Raw genomic sequence first — 16,332 nt, forward strand, 5'->3', positions numbered from 1 at the left:
GCGATGGCTGGAAGTTGAAGCTAGACAAATTCAGATTAGAAATAAAGCATAAATTTTTAACAGTGAGTTTAACCGTTGGAACAATTTACTGAGGATCGTGGTAGCTATTCCATACTAGCAATTTTTAAATGATGATTGGATGTTTTTCTAAAAGATATGCTCTGGGAACTATTTTTGTGGCAGTTCTATGGCCTGTGTTATATAGGAGGTCAGACTAAATTATCATAATGGTCTCTTCTGGTCTTGGAACCTGTGAATTGCTATAAATTAAATTGCCACCTTCACTTAGAAGAAATTAAATATTAATAATATTATATAGTTACATGGGAAACTAATAATATAGTTACATGGGAAACGCCACATGACATGTTTTGTGCTTATCACAAATTTAAATTAAGAGTGTGAAATATACTCCTTTGGATTTTTTAGTAATTGGGATACCTTTAAATACAGCATTGTACTTCTGGACTACATCTAATATATTTGACTATTCTTGTAGTGTACTAAGAGTTAATAGTTTGACATGTTAAAGTTAGGCATGTGACATGCCAATTTGAACTACCCTGAATCATCTAATCCAATGGTTCTCGAACTTTTTTTTTTGCGGACCACTTGAAAATTGCTGAGGGCCTTGGCGGACCACTTAATTATATTTCCAAATGTTGTTTGTACCGTTAGCTAACTATTGTAAAGCACTTTGGATAAAAGCGCTATATTAAAAAAACCCTTAATATTTTTTTGTTCTGCAAATAAAAGCACACAACTCATATTTTAATATCAGTAGTCTTACCTTTCTAATGTGATGGATGTGCCCTCTCTCCCCTGCCGTGACAGCCCCTGAGCTGGGGCTGGGAAGGAGGAGGGTCTCTCCCTCTCTCCCATGCTGTGGCAGCCCCTGAGTTGAGGCTGGGAAGGAGTCGGGGGGGTCTCTCCCTGGCAGCCGCAGCCCTGGAGCTGGGGAAAGTCACCTCTTTCTCTGGACACTGCGGCCCTACACGTCCCAAATTCCCCCCCCTTTTCATCCCACTGCCCCCTCCCACCTACCCCCTATTCCCCCAAAGGACACCACCTCACCTTACATGTGTGTCTTCTCCAGGGTCCAGGCACCTAATTAGTGAAGCCATGCCTGTGCAGCTCCACTAATTTGGTGGGTGGCCCTTCATTGTCTCTTGTGCGGCTGTCCAGGCGCGCACCTTAGAGGGATCTATCTGCGGACCACCTGAATGGAGCTTGTGGACCACTGGTGGTCCACAGACCACAGTTTGAGAATCTCTGATGTAATCTGTATCTCCCAAGTTAATTGAGTGTTGTGGCACGGCTAAAATACCTTTTTTGGGATGAGTTTCACAAAATACATTTTTGCATTTTGATTAAGTGGTTTCCATTCTTTCTGTTTTACACCACATTCACAAACAACTAAAAGAAAACTGTACCCCTCTAGCTTGACCCAGAAATCTTGCAAAGAAACCAAACAACTTCTCGTTGACTAAAAATCAAGAGTGGTGCAAGCATAGATAATTCTGGCTAAGATTGGAGGTAAATGTCCCTCTCCATCCCCTGTTTCTCACAATAGCATATGTTTTCGCTACTTCCTCTCATGCTTGGTCAAATACCACATCGTTCTGGGACTGTGCTGGCACAAAAATGGGAGGACTAAGGGCTTGTCTACACTTAAAGCACTGCAGCAGCCGTAGCTGCGCTGTTGTAGCACTTAGTGAAGACGCCACCTACGCCGATGGAAGGGTTTTTCCTGTGCGTATAGATACTCCATCGCCGAGAGTTGGTAGCTAAGTCGACAGGAGAAGCCCTCCTGTCAGTATAGCACTGTCTAGGCCAGGGGTTAGGTCAGTATAACTACATCGTTCAGGGGTGTGGATTTTCCACACCCCTGAGCAGCATACATGTACCGACATAAGTTGCTGGTGTAGACCAAGCCTAATCAAGCTTCTTTTGAGGATGGGAGAATGATACCTTGTTCTGTCTAGAGTGGAGAATGTCCTCCACTTAAATATATAGAAGTTGAACTGCAATGGAGATATACTTAATAGACTATATATGCATGTAGGGGTTGATTTTGAGGGGTGCTGAGCACCCTTAGTTTCATTTAAATCAATCTCTTGAGGTCCAATTTAATAAGTATATTTATGGGTCAAAGCATGTGTCTTCTAAAATGGCATCTTGTTGTGCCATTGTATATCTAAGCTTTTATATCAGATTTATTCCTGCAGGATTAAAAGTCTAAACAAGGTTTTTCTAACTGCAAGCTTGACCTGGTGTCTGGGTCCTTTTCGTTTCATACATATTTACTAACAATGATGATTCTGGAACCAACTTAGTTGGCAATTTTATTGATGATGCAGAGTAGAATGTGGCTTGCTCCTCTTCAGCTATTACTCTCCAGTGCTGATGTTAGTAAATATTCATTTTGGTCAGTAAATAAAGCAAATATTACTTGGAAAATGATAAATTTCAAATCCAGATATGTGAATATCAAGTGCCTTAAACTTTATTTTCTAAACGCTTCCACACTTGGGTATATTTTGTATTAAACAGGATTCCTATATTGGGTTTTGTAACCTGTGATTAGCACTAGACAACAAAATACACTTTTATTTTCATATAGTATATGGAGTATGGCTCTCACTGATCATTTGCTGTGTCTGTTGGAACTGAGAAAAACCAGCGATGTGACTACACCGGAAGGGGTCTCCGAGGCGGAGTAGCAGCAGTACCCTTAGTAGCCTATTGCCCTACAAGAGCAATTTGTCTTTTGTCTATGGTTATTGAGCCTTAACTAGCAAATTATTCCCAGTTCTGGATCTTTGGTGTTATGATCACCAGCTTTGTCACTGAGCTTCTGTCAACAGAACTCTTTTTGTCCAACACAGTTATTAGTATTTCTCATGCAGAGCTAACACAAAACATTTGAGGGATGGAAATTTCTTTGCCACATATGGCAGGGCATCACACATCCTGTTGTTGGCCAGTCAGTGTTGTTAGCCCTCGCATGTCTATTGAATGCAGTGTTTTGGGGCTCTGTCACATTTGCTGAGACTAAGTGGGTGTGTCCCCAATTCAATTATTTTCCTCCTAGGGGAATTAGGGGTATGTGTCATAATGTCTAGGTTATTTGTACTAAAGATTAATTTCTCGATCTTTTTTTTTTTTAAACTGATTGTTGTTTGGCAAGTGTGACCTTGTTTAACTGGCCAGTCAATTTCATTGAATGTCATACTAGTTGGACAAATGGCAGAAGGTTATCTGTCTGAGGCCGTAACACTGTATTTTCACAATAAATTGTTTCTTTTTGAGAGCAAGACTCTGACTTGGAACCATCCAAACCATCTCACTAAATGCTTATGGTTTAGTGATAGAAGGTTCCTTTATCCACTTCTTTAGTCAAATTCTGCCTTAACTTTTATATGCTCTATTTGATCACATTGACCATAATGGTGTGATGGCACATGTAGAAACTATTACTCCTGGGGGAATTCTGCGCCACTGCGCATGTGGAGAATTTATGTCCCCCACATATTTCTTTGCTTCCATGCAGAAAAATGACTTTCTGACGAGGAAGCAAAGGGAAATGACGAGCGGTCATGTGACCTTCCCCAGAAGTATGTTTCTGGTGCCCAGGGCAGCCAGTAGAGAGGTTAATCACTGTGGGGCAGGAGGCTGGACTGGGGAAGACCCTGCTGGTGGTTCCTCCCTGCGCCAGGCTCAACTGCTAGTCCTGGCTGGGCTGGGGCGCACAGGACTTCCTCTTCCCCTGCATGGCATCCAGGGTCAGGTCAGACACACCCCCACATTTCTCCTCCAGCTTCAGGAAGCTCTGCAAACTCCTCCCCTCCTTCCCCTCCCCCCCCCCCCCCCGCTTCCTGCACCCATTGCTCCTCAGCTGCAGGAGGAGGGATCCCTGTACAGGGAGCTGCTCCCCCGTCTGCCCAGCCCCTGAGCATCCAGACCCCCTCATACCTAGACCTTCCCACTGAGCCTCATCCCCCCCTTCACTCAGAACCTCCCCCCCAATGAGCCCCCCTCCCTCTGCACCATCCTGACGAGCCACCCACACCCGGATCTGCACCCCACCGAGCCCCAACCAGCTGCATCTGGATCCCAACTCCACTGAGCCCCATTCCCCCAGCAGCTGGACCCTACAGTGAGCTCCCCACGCCCAGACCCCACCATGCTGAGCCACAACCACCTTCACCTAGACCTTCCTTCAGAGTCCCATTACCATTGCATCCAGAACCCCCCAACAAGACCCTATGCATCCAGATCCCCCCCTGGATCCTCCACTGAGCTGCCCGTGCCTAGATTGCCCCACACAGAACCCTGTCAACCCACATCTCTATCCCCCCACACTAAGCCCCTCCACACTTGGATCCTGCCTTGCTGAGCCTGCCTACCCACATGGAGGGGCGGGGCCCTGGGGTGTTTCTGGGGCAGGCCCAGTCCTTGCGCTGTGTCAGGATTGGGTGCAGCCTCACCACTGACTCCATGTCCCAGGGAGGAACTGCACAGTGATATTCCACCTCTGTACAGTCAGTGGCATGTGCTCCCCAATGCCATGCTGGAGCCTCTACATTTGACAAATAAAATTTGCAGAATTTTAAAATGTGTGCAGAATTTTTATTTGGCACAGAATGCCCTCAGGAGTAAAACTATGTACTTCTGCTAATGCTCTAGGGGACAGATTCTGTCCCAAGTCCTTACTTGTGTTGAATAGTACGATGCATAGTCCCATAAATGTCAATTGGATTATGTGTGAAGTAAGGTACTACTACTCAGTGTGAATGAGGGGAGTGAACCTGGTGTTAAATACCTTATGGTGCTCTAATATTTCCAGTAACTTGATAATGTGACTTATTAAATGGTAATGGGAAATTAAATTAAATTCTACTTCACCTGTATTAGAAGTAACACTAGGTTACTATGAAACTGAATTTCAGACATCCAATATGTTATGTTTGCATTCTGTGTCCGGGCATGGACAATGAAAAAACTTGTCAGTTTCTTGGTTTTACTTAATTTCTCAAATATTTGCATGATGTTTGAATTATAAACACTGCAGGGAATGCGATTTTTAACGTTTTTCCATTGAAATTTTAAAAAGCACACATGGTGCAGCTAGTTAAATTGACAGGATTCTTATTGGCTCCATTACTTTCCAGAGGGTTCTATATAGCAGCCATAAACATTGATAAGTCAGGTCACTTTACTTCACTGTAGCACAAAGCTATGGGTGACTGCAGAGGCAATGGAGATGTCTACAGACGTTGGAAGACAGCACTATATATTGGCTTATGTTTGCTTGCTATGTGGAAGGCTGTCATCATAACCACATGAGCTAGAGACTTCAATTTTTTAAAAGACGGTTTTCGTTCTACAGAAATTGATATAATTGACCTCCCTCTCAACAAAGCTTCATAGAAAGCCTGAGTGAGCACGTACATGTTTTTTTCAAACCCTGTGTGTAGTCTGTTTAATACTTTATGCCCACTGGAAGAATTTATAATAAAATTCCATTTACCCCAGGTTTTCCCAGCTCTGTTAGCAATTTCCTAGAGTACTATATTTAACTCTGAAATCTTACTAATTAATGAATCTAATCATCCTCTCTGTCTTGAGTGTTCCTGATGCACCCATCGGGGTGTCTAAGCTCTGAATATTTAGATGTAATGTAGAGCTAACATTGTCCAAAGGAATGTCAACTGTGTGCTCCTCCATGCTTCATTTGCTTTTTCCTTTTTTCCTTCTTCTCTTTTATCTTTTTTCTCTTCATGCTTATCATTATCTGGCCTTGAGAAAGGATGTCGTCTCTTCACTGGGGGAAGGCTTTTGCGAAAAGGTGGGTTTTGCATTGTGTTCTGAAAGCTTAGGCTCAATCAGATCTCGTGCAGTAAGGTGTTTCACAACTGTGAGGTCCTGTGCACCTCCTCCTTAAATGTCTTCCTGAAGTCAGAATCCCTATGGAGTAAAGCTGTCTTTCTGGGTTGGAAATGGAGAGGTGGCTTCTAAGATAGCCACCTCTGTGCAAGAGCACCTTAAAGATTAAGACTTTGGATTAGGGTACGGCATGTATCAAGACATGGAAAAAGTGATAGTTTTGTGATAAGGGCGCTGAACTGGAATTCAGGAAATACATTTTAATACTGGCTGTGCTACAGACTTCCTGTGTGTTCTCTGGTTAGTCAGTCTCTCTCTGCCTCAGTTTGCTATCTGTAGGACAATGCAGTTGTTCCTTAACTGACCATGATGTGAGGATAAAGTCATTTTGTGACACTCTGCTGTGGTAAGTGTCGTAGAAGAGCCTTACATTTTTTTAAACTGTTTCCACATATTTAACCCACCAGTCACTTAAAAAAAGGTTAATTGCTAATAAAACCCTAGATGGGGTTAAAATATTAATGTTTTATTTGTGACTTTAAAAGTTATTAAATGGCCCCAGTCTGCCCTTTGCTTCCTGTTAGAAGGCTGGGGCTGTTACAGAAGCCCTTACTAGATGAAAACCAGTGGGCAGAACTGCATGTATTAGGTTGGGACTCTGCCTGTGAAAAAAACAAAAGCTTCTCTAAGGATAAGCTGTGTGGGAGGGAACTGAGAATCTGCTTGTGCTGATGGGTTAACAATGTGTTGAAGCAGTTGGTCAGGAAAGCAGCTTTTGAGCTATGCTGCTTGCCAGGGGAAGTGGGTAACTCCATTAGCAGGATAGGAGATACTATACTACTTCTCTTGCTTCTCAGCTTCCCCAAGCTTTCCTGAACAAGTATGACTTTCTGGATCAGTTACTCTCTGTACCACACCTCTGCTCCTTTGGGAATGTTTTGGATAGGTGGTAGGAGATTTCTTGTCTTTTTTTCGACATGTGGAGGAGACCCAGTGTAACAGAAGGAACTTTGCCTGTCACCTTGTGCTGCCCTGATGACTTCTGCTACATGCATTGACAGAAGAGTACATGAAAACCTCCTCTTCAACCAGGGTGTGGAGGCTTGGGCTATTAAAAAAAATAATAATCATACACTCAAATTTAATACAAAAAGTGTATTTTCATAGGAACTCATACTGAGTAGCCATAAACGTTGACTTTTTTTAAAAAGGTGATTTGATGATAGAAGTAGTAAGAATTATAACTTAAAGGGTGGCTTTTGTCACCATCACAATTAATGAGGCTTCATCTACTCTCAATATGCTGCTGCATCATCCCTCTTTAAAAAAAATTTGCATCCTAATTTAGCAAGTTCATCGAAGTTGCTGTGTGGAAAATTGCCCTAGTTGAGAAAATGAAAGCTAGTGTAAATCCGATACTTCAGGAAGATGGAATAGAGGAATAATTACCCTTTCATATGAGAGGGGGACTTATTTAATTGTTTAGCATTTTACAGCTCTGAAAGGATGCATAGGAACAGAATTCTTTGGTAATTGATATCCCTACCTTTTGCATTTTACCTGTACAGTGTCAGGCCCTCTGCTCTACCATCAGTTTCACAAGTAGAAGCGGATCTCATGCTGGAATTTATAGAAAAAGTTATAGTTGTAATTTTCTACTTGTGGGGGAATTCTGCACCATTATGTCTGTGCAGAATTCATGTTCCCCACAGATTTCTTTTCTTCCCTGCAGAAAAATGACTTTTTCACAGGGAAGTCGCAAGAGTGATCACCTGCCCCTCCCCACCAGCATGGGCATGTTGTTTCAGGTGCCCAGAGCAGCCGGCAGAGAGGTCAATCACTGAGGGGTGATGGAGCTGAGGACTCTCCAGCTAGTGGATCCTACCCTGCACCGGCTCAGCTGCTAGTTCTGTCTGGGCTAGAGGCAGGAGACGAAAGAAATTGCTCTTCCCCTGCAAGGAGTGGCTGGGTCTGGGTTAGACCCACCTCCAGAAACCTCCTCCAGCTGCAGGAAACTCTGTACCCTTCCCGCTTCTTGCCCCCATCGCTCTTCAGCCACGGGGGGGGGGGGGGGCGAGGAGGAGGAGCAGGGAAGCAGTCACTGTATGGGGAGCTGCTCCTCCATCTTCCCAACCCGTGTGCACCCGGATCCCCCACACACAGACTCCCTACACCAAGCCTCATCCCTTGCACCCAGAATCCTTCCACCAAGTCACCCGCACCGAACCTTTGCCCCACTGATCCTCACCCCCTGCACTCCGAGGGGCCCCCCCATACCACTCTCTCCCACTGAGCCCTAACCCCTCTGCATCCAGACCTTTGCGCCCAGACCATCCCCCACTGAGGCCCTTGCACTTGAACCCCCACGGTGATGAGCCCTACCCTCCCTGCACCTGGACCCGCAACCCACTGAGCCTCAACCAGCTGTACCCAGACCCCCACTCCATCAAGCCCCACTCCCCAATACCACTGAGCCCCCACATCCAGACACCCCTGCTGAGCCACATACCCCCCAGACACTTTTTCTGAGACATAGCCACCTTAATCTGGACCCTTCTGTCCCTTCACCTGGAACCCCACAATGAACCCCTGTGCATCCTGATCCCCCCTGCGTCTGGTACCCACTGAGCCACCTGCACTCAGATTGCCCCACACAGAACCTACTCACCCCACCCTGGATCCCCCTCCACACTTGGATCCTGCTGGGCTGAGCCTGCCTGCCCACACCTGGTGTGCCTGGCGCAGGGGGGCAGGGCACTCGGGTGTTTATGGAGCAAGCCTGGCCCTTGCGCTGTGTCAGGATCGGGTGCAGCCTAACTGCTGAGTCAGTGTCCTGGGAGCAGGGAGGCTACAGGGTGGTCTCCCACTTCTGTGCAGCCGGTGGCCTGTGTTCCCCGCTGCCATGCTGGAGCCTCCACATTTATTTACTGACCAATAAAAATTGTAGAATTTTAAAATATTGTGTGCAGAATTTTTATTTTTTTTGGTGCAGAATTCCCTCAGGAGTAAGTTTTCTAACTCAGGAATCCCTTGCATCTCACCCAGGGGAATTCCATATTAGGCCTGATCTTGGCGGCGAGAGAGAAGAATTAATCACTTGCACTTAAGCAACCACTAATTTTAGTTCTGTGATTGATTTGATTGCCTTTTTTATGTGCAAACAGAATAATTCCAAGCCACTAATGTGAATATACCTGGTGCTGCAAATGGGTCAGTTTCACAAAGCTGAAAACAGTTAAGCCAAATCAGTTGGGGGGAGAGAATATAAATAGAAAATTGAGAATGGTATATTGGGCACTGTATAAGAACATTTTACTAGATGTCCAGAAAGTACCATTGAGAGAGGATTCACAGGTTAAAAAAACACAGCTTGTCTTAGGAGGGGAAGTGAAAGCAGGTATAAAAAAGGGGAAATTGATACATCGAGAGAGATATCTAAACGGGGAGAGTGAAAGCAGTGAATATAAGCTAGGAATTGTAGAAAATTGATAAGGGAAGCAAAAGGACGTCTGTGACCTGCAGAATTAAGGACAAAAAAGAGTTTCTTAAATATATTAGGAGCAAAAGGAAGCCTAACAATCGTTTTGGTTCGTTACTAGATGGAAATGGTAGAATTCTCAGTAATAATGCAGAAAAGGTAGAAGTGTTCTATAAGTATTTCTGTTCTGTATTTGAGAAAAAACCAGATGATGTATTCATGTCATATGATGTTAAACACTTTTCTATGCCAACAATAACATCCTTCTTAATTATATAGCAGCCACTTTTAAAATCAGCCGCTCTAGACAACTTGCATCCAAGAGTTTTGAAAGTGTTGGCTGATGAGTTTAGTGGACCATTACTGTTGGTTTTCAGTAAGTCTTGGAACACTGGCTTTCTTTCTGTCCTCTGAAACAACCCAGCTAATTATAGGCCTGAATTGGTCCCAGATAAAATGATGGACTGTCTCAGATAGGACTCAATTAATGAAGAATTGAAGGACAGTAACATGTAATGCCTGTCAGCAGAGGGTTATGAAAAATAGAACTTGTCAAACTAGATTTTTTTAAAATGAGATTACAGGTTGGCTGATGTGATATAGTTAGATATCTGTATAAGGCATTTGACTTGGAACTTCATGACATGATTAGGAAACTGGAAGGATTCAAAATCAGCATTGCATACATTAAATAGATTAAAAACTTCTCTAATGACAGGTCTCAAAATGTAAATTTAAAGAGGGAATCAGTATTGAGCACATGTTTATAATGGCACCCCATAAGTATCAGTTTTTTGGCCCTACATTATTTAATGTTTTTATCAATGAGCTGAAAGAAGATGTAAAATCATTACCAATAAAGTTTGTAGATATTGCAAAGATTGGGAGACTGGTAAATAACGAAGAGAAAAGGTCACTGATACGGAGCAATCTAGGGTGCTTGGTAAACTAGGCTCAGGCTAACAATATGCGTTTTAATACGGCCAAAAGTAAGATCCGTCACCTTGGCCTGCATTTTTTGTCCTTTACTTACAGGATGGGCAATGCCGTTCTCCAGAAACAGTGACTCTATAAAAGATGCGGGGCGACTTTGTGGCTAATTAGCAGACCATAAACTGCTCCCAATGTGATGCGATGGCCGAAAGGGCTAATGCAGTTCTTGCATGTGTATATATAGGGTTATCGAATAGGAGTATTGAGGTTATATTACCTCTATATTTGGCACTGGTGGAATATTGTGTCCAGTTCTGGTGTTCACAATGAAGAAGGATGTTGATAAATTGGAGAGGATTCAGAGAAGAGCCACAAGAATGATTAAAAGATTGAAAAGCATATCTTATGGTGAAAGACTCAAGGAATTCAATCTGTTTAGCCTATAAAAAGAGAAAAGTAAGGGATGACTTGATCAGTACTTACAAGGGGACCAGAAATCTGGTAATAGAGAGCTCCTAAACCTAACAGACAAAGGTATAACAAGATCCAAGAGCTGGAAGTTGAGGTTAGACAAATTGAGACTAGAAATAAGACACAGATTTTTAATAGTGAACGCAATTAACCATTGGAACATCTTACCATGGGTTGTGATGGATTCTCCATCACTTGAGATTTTTAATCAAGATTGGATGTTTTTCTAAGATATGCTCTAGTTCAACCACTGGTTTTGGACTTGAAGTATGAGTTAATTCAGAGAAGGGTTATGGCATGTGTTATGTAGATCAGACTAGATGATCACAGTGATCCCTTCTGTCCTTAAAAATCAGTGAAGCATTTTTCGTTGCAACTGACACTTGAGCATTTGTAACCTTGTCATACCTGCAGTCCATTTGTGATCTTGTGCACATAGCTGAGCTTGGAGCGAAATAGAATTCTGCTGGCGTGATTCTTCCAGATCAGTGAGGATTGCTGGGGCACTGGTTTTAGGCTGTCCCCAGCTAGAAGAGTAGTAGAAGCTGCAAGCAGAGTGAGGAATTGAAGGAAGAGGTGACTGGGATCCACTTTGGAGGTTGAGATGGGCAGCACCAACAGTGAAATGACAGCGGAATGGACATGAGCTAGGTGGCAAGAAATACTTGCGGTTGGGGACAGTGTTTAGATACCCAAGTGTGAAAGGTGTGTATGGTGAACGTCCTGGGGGTTGGGGTGGACAGTATGGAGGATACAGAAAAATATTGGGTAAGTGGAGAGTAGGAAAAACAGGATGGATACAAATTGATTTTTTTTAAAGGATTTTTTAATTTAAATACATTTTAATTTAAAAAATAAACTTATTAAATCTGAAATTATGGCAACCCGTGTTAAAGCCTAAATTGTCTACAATCAATCATTAAAATAAAATGTAAAAAAAATATCCAAGCAGTATATATTTGCCAAAATTTTAAACACAGTCAGACCCCTGAACTGGTGGAAGTTAGTGGTTAAGCATCTGGATCCAGAGTGTGTTCAAGTGCTAAACCAGCTTTTGATAGCAGTAGCCTATTTTGTAGGTGCAAAGAGAATATTTTCTTCTTCTCAGTTTATTCTACTAGTTCAGTTCAAGGACTAGTCTATCAAAGTTGAGAAACCAATTGGGAGTCAAAAAAGCAGAAAAACTTTGTTTTCTTCTTTGAATCCGTAAATCAAAACGAGGCATAAGAAGATGAAATCTGTTAGTTCTAAAATTCTGAAGAACATTGTGACCCAGAAACAGTTCAATTGACTACAGATAATCAATCTTAAATGAGAAATGTTTTGATAAACTTTTTTCTTATGTATTCAACATATTAAAGGTAGTTTTATTTAACTGATAATTCTGAAATGCTGTTTTTGTGCATGTTTCTTTGAATTCCAATTTCCATTCAAATGCTGCTCAACACAAATAATGTGTAATATATATTACACATTTGTGTGTATATATATGTATATGCATCATTTATATTTTCTAACTATTCAAATATTAAGACTGAATGTATGTTAATTTATATCATTAAATTAAATAAATATATATAGATATAGTATACCCTTTTGGTTAGCCAAAAGTAGTACTGAATTTATTGTAAAGACTATGTTTAGTTACAAATCAACATGTTTTAATGGTAACCTGGCTTTAGGAAAATAACTAAAAAAAGTACAAATGCAAAATAATATTAAAATTGATGATTTAAGTCAAAGTTTCCTGCTTGCTGATTTAAATAATTATTAAACTCAGTGATTAAAATAAATCCATCCTCAGGAAAAGGAATGAAGGGAGAACAAAAACAAGGAAGCCATAATAAGGCTTTGTTTTATAGAGTTTCCTTTAAATCATATATGAAAAAGAGATGGGAGGAGAAGCATGGAAAGAGGTTTCACCTCCTCACAAAATACCTGTTATTGACTTGATATACCAAATTATTTCAGACAACACAAGGGGACCCATATTATTTTATGCATCCAAGTGAGACCATATGGTGGGAAAGAGGAGAGAATTGGCACCAAAACCCAGATTCTCTTCCACCCTACCCTGCTGTGGTAGATGCTCCCAGCAAAAGCTCACTGGTTTCAGTCTTGTCTGAGAAATGTAATTCAGGTGTTCGTCTAAAATTGGCAACTGTGCAAGAGGACGGAGGCAGTCAATTCCCATGGCACTAAATGGAACAGACTGATTACTCAAATGCATTGAATCCTCCTTTCCCATATAGACTTCTTGGATACATGTTAACACTAGTACTACTTCAGAATGAGCAGTTGATCCAAAGGCCTTGAAACAAATAACACCATGATAGGATTTGACAATTAAACTCTGGCTATTAGGGGTTATTTTCTAGGATACTTGAAGTTCTCTTTCTAAAGTTTGTGGCTATACAAAAATATATTTCTGTTGGCATTGCAGCATTTCTGTTATAGCAAAGTTTTTGTTAGCAGAAAATAGCTTGAAGGTTTTACATTCAGCTAACAGTTAACAAATGATATATACTGTTGGCTCCTTGCCATGAGAAAGTGCTACAGTACAAGTGAGTTCAGGATACAAATAATCAGAAAGTTGACAAAAGGGTTAAAAAAAAATTCAACAGAAATAGTTTTCCTTTTCCTTTTTTTTTTTTTTTTTTCAAACTAGGTCTTGTTTGGGAGCATTTTAAAAAACACTTTGAGGAGGCAGCAAACTCAGCCTGTGGAACAATTTCTTTAGAGCAACCCCATCCTTCCTTATGTGACCCAGGGTGTCTAGGGTAGCCCCCATTGAAAATGCAAGGTCAGAGCAGGCTGCAAAAAGGAGAGCAGATTCTTGCAAATTGGAGATGAGCACTGTTAGATTCACCAACCGGTCACAAACTATTCTCCTGGTCCCCCACACTAGTTATCAAGAAGCTGAAAAAAGAAATCACACAACCCCCTTTACTGCATTCCAGTTCTCTAGTTCCCGATCAACACCTAGGTCCAGTAAAGTGAGAAGTTATTTACAACTCTGCTCACCATTACAAAAGGTTCTTCTAAACACCAAAGGGCCAGCCACGTTACCAGGTCAATATTAGTTTGGATCTTACCCAAAATACCACACTGCCAGCCAATCCTTTAGTATCTAAAACTAAAGGTTTATTAGAATAGAAAAGAACAAGGAGAGATTTGTTAACTTGTCAAAGCAGTCAGATACATACATGAAACTTCAGGGTCCATATATCAGATTCTTAACAGTATTGGTGAGTTTGCTGGCTTGAAAATCCCTCTGGAACACATCCAAAGCTTGGATCATTCAGTCTTTGTTCAGAGCTTCAGTTTGTATGTAATGAAGTTACTCCAGAGGTGAGGCACAGGATTGAAGACAAAATTGAGAAGATGCAGCTGCCTTTTATATCCTTTGCCATGTGGCTTGTACTTCCTTTGTCCCAAACAAACTCTCAGCACATGGGCACTTGCAGTTCCCTGTACAGACTTGTCCTTACTGTCCGGGTGACTCATAGGTGTAATCTCTGCCTTCTCTCAATGAGTTAATTGTATGGCTGATTGCCTTTGATAGGCCATCAAGCAGGCTAGATAGTGCTGATGCCAATCTGTCTGGGGCGTGTCACCCAGAAACACAGCACACATTTGAAGTACAAATATACTATACATATTTATAGCTTACAATACAAAGATGATACATACATATAAATGTGATTATTATATTTAGCAAATTAAACTTTTACACTGATATCTTACATGGCATATCTGGTAAGGTTAATTACATTGGCAGGATATTATTGATACCAATATTATAAGTGTCTCATGTATTCCATACAGCATCAGACCATATGTCAAAATCCTAAAAAGTACTGAGCCTTTGTACCTAATACTTTATTCAGTGGATTTTGTGGGAATTCAGCACCTTTTAGAATTGAACCCTTAAACAGCGGTGTGGAATCAATACTGAAGTTGATCAGAGCTGCCTCTAACTGCTGCCATATAGGCCCATAAGGAAGGAGAGAGTGTGTGGATCAGATATACTAGTGACACCCAAAATGTGTAATTGTAGATTGCTGTAAAACAGAAATTTCTCCAGTTCAGGTTAATTACTCAGTGATATGTAATGCTTCAGAACTTCGTTTTTGTAATTGATGTACTTATTTTATTTAACACTTTATCTTACACATTTATTATCTTTATCACAGCACACCTCTCATGGAGAAGGACGTCAAGAAGTTTCCTCACGAACTGGGCGCTCTGGAGCTCGCTGTAGAAATTCTATAGCTTCCTGTGCAGATGAGCAACCTCATATTGGAAATTACAGACTTCTTAAAACTATTGGAAAGGGGAATTTTGCAAAAGTAAAGTTGGCTAGGCACATCCTTACTGGCAGAGAGGTAAAATGCTTTTGTTAACTCTGTAAAGCATGCTCTATTGCACTGGTTCTGAAAGTGCTCTTTAAATAGCGTTATGTGGAGTCCAAGAATAACATGGCATTTTTCTTTAGAGAGAAATGGATAAACCCCCAAAACTTCTATGCATTTGCTGGAAAGTAAAATGTTGAAAACAAAAATATAGAAAACTAAATTCTTGGCTTTTAGTGATGTATACAAAATGCTGTTTATTAAAAAGGGCCTGTTTTATACTGGATCTTTAAGAAATGTTTGTTAGCAAGTTGTTGTCTTTGGCAATTCTTCAAGGTTGAGGGTGATTTCTTTCACAACTTCTATTTTTATTGAGGAGTCTGATTGTTGCCACAGGCTCGTTGGCAGATGTTGCAGGTGGTGTTGGCCATGATTGCTGGGTGACGGTTGTCTGGCATTTTTCTGTGACCAGGGCAAGGCAATTCTCCTCAAGTGGACATTCCTTCTCTGACAGGTCTTCACCAGTTATCCCTCTCCCGGGCTACTGCCTCGCAGCGTGTGGCGTCAAAGCCACATCTCTTGATGTTTATCTTGAGGGTGTCTTTAAAGTGTTTCTTTTGACCTCCCCGTTTCCTTTCCCCTTTGGTGAGTTGGGTGTAGAGCAATTGTTTTGGTAAGTGTATTTCAGTCATGCACCCACAGTGCCCGCTCCGCCTCAGCTGGTGCTGGATGATCCGGGCCTCAGCACTGAAGATGTCGGCCTCTGTGAGGACACTGGTGTTAGTGCGGCGATCCTCCCACTTTATGTTGAGGATCTTCTGAAGAAAGTGCTGGTGCTGGCATTCCAGGTTTTTCAGGTGTTTTCTCTAGGATGTGGGGCGGCTCTACCAATGTTGCTGCCCCAAGCAGTCGCCGCTGAATTGCCGCCGCTCCCAGAAGAGCGGCAAAGCTGCCGCCGAATTGTCGCCGCAGGACGTGGACTGCCGCCTGATTCCAAATGCCGCCCCAAGCACCTGCTTGCGAAGCTGGTGCTTGGAGCCGGCCCTGTATAGGACACCCAAGTCTCACAGCAGTAGAGGAGAGTTGGGATTACCACTACTTTGCAACCTAAAAGTCGAGGGTGTGTTCTGAAGTATCTGTTAAGTAAATGAATAATATTGAAATTTGCTAGGAGAATTCCTTTGCATATGCAAACAGAGGCAGAAT

The 16,332-nt window shown here is 42.0% G+C and overlaps 1 protein-coding gene across 16 annotated transcripts in view; it reads left to right on the forward strand.

Annotated features, from left to right (window-relative positions):
• Positions 1-16,332, forward strand: part of MARK3 (microtubule affinity regulating kinase 3) — a 112,744-nt gene that overhangs the window by 9,085 nt on the left and 87,327 nt on the right. For 6 of the 16 annotated variants that reach the window (XM_048855361.2, XM_048855363.2, XM_048855369.2 and 3 more), the window contains exons 2-3: positions 5,813-5,851; positions 14,968-15,159. The exons of 9 other annotated variants lie outside the window; for them this stretch is intronic. In XM_048855361.2, the coding sequence (XP_048711318.1) occupies positions 5,813-5,851; positions 14,968-15,159 (231 nt within the window). The remainder of the gene's footprint in view (positions 1-5,812; positions 5,852-14,967; positions 15,160-16,332) is intronic. One more of the 16 variants, XM_048855364.2, reaches the window with a different exon arrangement.

This window comes from Caretta caretta, chromosome 6, assembly GCF_965140235.1.
Source record: "Caretta caretta isolate rCarCar2 chromosome 6, rCarCar1.hap1, whole genome shotgun sequence".
Classification (NCBI taxonomy): domain Eukaryota; kingdom Metazoa; phylum Chordata; order Testudines; family Cheloniidae; genus Caretta; species Caretta caretta.